The sequence below is a fragment of the Octopus bimaculoides genome, chromosome 8 (genome assembly GCF_001194135.2).
Source record: "Octopus bimaculoides isolate UCB-OBI-ISO-001 chromosome 8, ASM119413v2, whole genome shotgun sequence".
NCBI classification, from domain to species: Eukaryota; Metazoa; Mollusca; class Cephalopoda; order Octopoda; family Octopodidae; genus Octopus; species Octopus bimaculoides.
Window position 1 is genome coordinate 30,009,796 of NC_068988.1, and position 4,605 is coordinate 30,014,400.

The 4,605-nt window shown below is 38.1% G+C and overlaps 1 protein-coding gene across 4 annotated transcripts in view; it reads left to right on the plus strand.

Moving 5' to 3' along the window:
* The window catches only part of LOC106882798 (neurexin-1a), a 443,081-nt gene that overhangs the window by 49,180 nt on the left and 389,296 nt on the right, over nucleotides 1–4,605 (plus strand). For all 4 annotated transcript variants that reach the window (XM_052970029.1, XM_052970028.1, XM_052970030.1 and 1 more), the window contains exon 7: nucleotides 3,323–3,940. In XM_052970029.1, the coding sequence (XP_052825989.1) occupies nucleotides 3,323–3,940 (618 nt within the window). The remainder of the gene's footprint in view (nucleotides 1–3,322; nucleotides 3,941–4,605) is intronic.

Consider the following 4,605-nt stretch of genomic DNA (forward strand, 5'->3'; position numbering starts at 1 on the left):
TGGTGTGTTTATGTCCTGTAACTTAGCGGTTCGGCAAAAGTGACTGATAGAATAAGTACTAGGCTTACAAAGAATAAGTCCTGAGGTTGATTTGCTCCGACTAAAGGCAGTGCTCCAGCATGGCCACAGTCAAATGACTGAAACAAGTAAAAAAAAAAAAAGAGTATATATATATATATAAATGTGAACTAATATGAAGTCCATAAGTATTTGCCTGACTGCATCCGGAATCCTCTCAAAGTATTCTGTAAGTAATTCAATGGCTTGATTGAATGTTGTGATGTTAGAAAAAGAGGAAGTTCACTTTTGTGAACATCCCCACAAAGAACAAAAGACAACCACATCTGTTCTTGTTATTTGGCACTTTGCCTGGAATTCACTTCCTGCCCCATATTTTTTCTGCAGTTGTCAGGATAGGCACTGGCATGGCCGTGTGGTTGAGAAGCTCTTTTTTTCCAGCCATGTGATCTCGGGTTCAGTCTCATTACACAGCACTTTAGACAAGTGTCTTCTACTATAACCTTGGGCTCAATAAAACTGTGTGGACTTGGTAAGTGAAAACTGAAAGAAGCCCCGTGTGTGTGTGTGTGTGTGTGTGTGCCTTGTCTTGGCATCATGGTTATAAATGAATATCATTGTCATACAAGCGATGTTCGTTTCCAGTCTCTTGTCAACTTTTATTATATTCATTATACATATTGTTTCCAGTATAAATTAATATTACTAAGAAATATTACCGGTCCCTGGTAAAAAAAAAAAACTGCCGGTATGCCACATCAGATAGTTTGAGAAGCACTAGTCTAAGGGATATTTGGCTGCTATTTCTTGCAAATCTATCGACTGTATCATGGCTCTCTTGTTGATCCATTCTCCTCCCCCTTGTTTCTGTTGTTGCCATTTTCATTCTGGTCTCCTTTTATGTTCAAGTGTTTTGTAAAGAGGATCAGATGTTCTCAGCCACTCCGGCTGAGATTATTTATTAAATATCCTTCAAAAGAAGGTCTAAACTAATTTCATAAGCGAGAAAGATATGAAAAGTTGCTTGAAGCACATGATCTAAAACAGATGGAATCACTAACCTGTTTCTCTGCACACCCACGTCCAGTTGTACAAACAAAACTGCTTCTACCTTGGGTGCCTGACTTCAACAACTTTAATATTAGACAAACTGGTGAGGAGTACCCGTTAGGTAGGCAGAAAGTAGGTAAACGGATAGATAGACTGGTGGGATGGATGGTTGGAGGGATAGATGGATGGATGGACAGACAGATAGATAGATGAGTAGATAGATGGTTAGATAGACAGACAGACAGACAGAAAGATAAATAGACAGACAGATAGATAAATAGATAGATAGATAGATAGATAGATAGATAGGCAGATATATAGATGGATAGATAGGCAGATATATAGATAGATAGGTAGGTAGATAGATAGATAGATATGTAGGTAGGTAGGTAGGTAGATAGATAGATATGTTTGTTGGTAGTTATGTAGGTATATGGGTGGGTGGGTGGATAAGTACTAGGTGGGTAGATGAATAAATGGATGGATGAAAGAATAAAATGATGACTGGGTACAAAGATATACAGATGGCTAGATTGGTTGAGAGACAAGTGGAAAGGCAGATGAATAAATGGAGGGAAACAGATTGATGAATGGATGAACAGAAAGATTAGCAGGATGGATGGAAAAATTTTAGGTTGGAAAGAAAGTCTTCTCATTTTCGACATGATCACTTGGAGGGTATTTTTCCAATACTTCAGGTAAAATAACCATGTTCTTGTGCTTTTTTGTTTTCCATCTTTCTTTGCAGATTATTTTATATCATGGTGTTTAAATTCATATCAATTTTACCCTTTTAAAAATGAATAATGAATAGGTGGATGTCTAGATTGACAAATGGGTTGGAGAAAACATAGATTAATTGATAGATAGACATACATGGATGGTTAGATAGATAGATAGATGGACAGACAGATAGTTCGAATGATGGATGGTTGAATAGATAAATAGATAGTGATGTAGCCAGATAGAGAATATAGATGTCTGGATGGATAGACAGAAATGATTTTAGACATACTTTTTATGCCAAAGTGAAATAAAAGATCTCATTGCTTCCAGATGTCATCACAGAAATATGACATTTTGTATTGCCTTATGTGTGTGTGTATGTGGTATGCATCTGTGTGTGTGTATGTGGTATGCATCTGTGTGTGTGTGTATGTGGTATGCATCTCTGTGTGTGTGTGTATGTGGTATGCATCTGTGTGTGTGTGTTATATGAAATGGAAAGAAATCAACAAGTTATGCCAGGAGCTTTAGAAATCTTCTATAAAAGTATGTTGTGTTGGGTTGTTGGCACGTGGCTTAGTAGTCAGGGTGTGTGACTCATTATTATGAGGTCCTAAGTTCGATACTCAACAGTGCATTCTGTCTTTAAGCAAGACATTTTTGTATCACATTGCTCCAGTCCACTCGGCTGACAAAATTGAGCTGTACCTGTAATTCAAAGGGGCTACCTTGTCACAATTCTGTGTCACGCTGAATCTCCCTGATAACTACATTAAGGGGACATGTGGCTGTGGAAGAACCAGCCACTTGCACGCGAATTTCAGGAGCAGGCTGTTCCATTGATTGAATCAACTGGAACCCTTATCATCATAACCAACAGAGTGCCAGTTGGGTAATCCCAAGAATATCTCCAAAAGCAAGTCTCTTGGATTCAAAGAAAACATTTCCAAAACTTCTTTGGTCCACTAATTGAGTTGTCTCCCCTGTCACCTGCTACTCAATCACTTTGGTTAATGACACACCACTGGTAGTTCATCATCATCATCATCATCGTTTAACGTCTGCCTTCCATGCTGGCATAGGTTGGACGGTTTGACTAGGGTCTGGGAAGCCAGAAGGCTGCACCAGGCTCCAGTCTGATCTGGCAGTGTTTCTACAGCTGGATTGCCCTTCCTAACGCCAACCACTCCGAGTGTAGTGGGCGCTTTTTACTTTAAACCAGCACAAGAGCCAGTAATTTGGGCCCGGCAGTGAACACATTCAGATGTTGCTTTTTACGTGTTTACACAATGCTGCTTTTAGTGAGGATTGAAACTGGAACCATCAAGTGATCTTATTTACCTGAACTATGGCATGCACCACTCAGCCACAAAGACCATCTAAAGAACTTGCACTGTGGGTCTATCTAAATCTGGGTTTCCCTTCTCCTATTCTCTGTTTAGCAAGTTGCAGTATTTTATGTATTGTTTTTTTTTTTCAGAGAAATTATTCTTTCTTTTGTCATTTATGTTTGTATCTTTCATTACAGGTCGACCAACTAATTACCTCATTGACATGGACAAAATTGATGGCAATGTACTAACCCATGATAAGCTCTACATCATGGCCGAAGGTAACCCACACCAGATCCCAGGAAGAATTGGATATGCTTTAAATTTCAACGAGAGTGGGCAGTACTTGAACTTTGGCCGACTTGACGACGTCTGTTTTGGAAACCTTGACAAATGTACGCATGGATTTTTGCTGTCCAGTTGGATGAAGTTCGGAAATTACCATAACAACATGCATTACTTTGCTTCAGGTGACGGAGGAATATCAATGTACCAAGATAACGGTTATTTACACGTAATTTTCATTAACTCGAAAAAGAAATGGAAAATCCAAGTTCCTAACCCGGAAATGGACACTTGGCACTTTGTCGAACTTTCCTGGCATCCAGATACAGGATTAAAAATGTACATTAATAACGAGCTTGTTGGATACTCTGAAGGTGTCAACTTTGATAGAAGCCTTACAGGAAATAAGGAATTCTATATAGGAGCACCAAGTACTGGTTATGGAGCTAACCCTAACTTTGCTATTGATGAAATGGAAATATGGTATGGCAATAGAGATAATCTGGTTGCCTTTGATTACATCAACCGAGGTAAGAATTTGTGATAGTTACCTGTACACACCTTTATAATGATTAACTGAAAATATTTAATGTTTTTGGCTTTTCAGGAATTTCAGGGCCCTAACATGGTTAATAAACCCTTTGAATGTCACAGAAAATGCTCAGCAGCATTCTCAGTTCACATCCCACCAAGGTCAACTTTACCATTCATCCCTTTTGGGGTCGATAAAATAAAGTACCAGCCATATTACTGGGGTCGATGTAATCGACTGGTTCCTTCCTTTCATAATTGCTGGGCTTGAATCCTGCAATGGACCAGCATCCGGTTCTAGGAGATTGTTGCGATTTCGGTCAGTTGAGTTCTGGGACTCAAGAAAAACTTTTAAAAAATTAAAAGGTCTTGATCAAGAAAAATTATTCTTACAATATTTTGGAAAGAAGAGCCATATTTTCTAATTGCTTAATTATTATATAAAACTAATTAGGAATCTAGACATATGATTGATACATCACAATCTGAAGTTAATTGTATGTGGTGTTTGTATACAGATATATATCAGGGTGTGTATTTAATGTTAGATGAGAGTTTAGGTGTATAAATGCATAGACAAAAAGGTTTTTGCGTGTTTACACTCAAACGTGTGCGTATACCTAATTGTATATTTATGAGTACTTGTGACTTTAAATATATATAT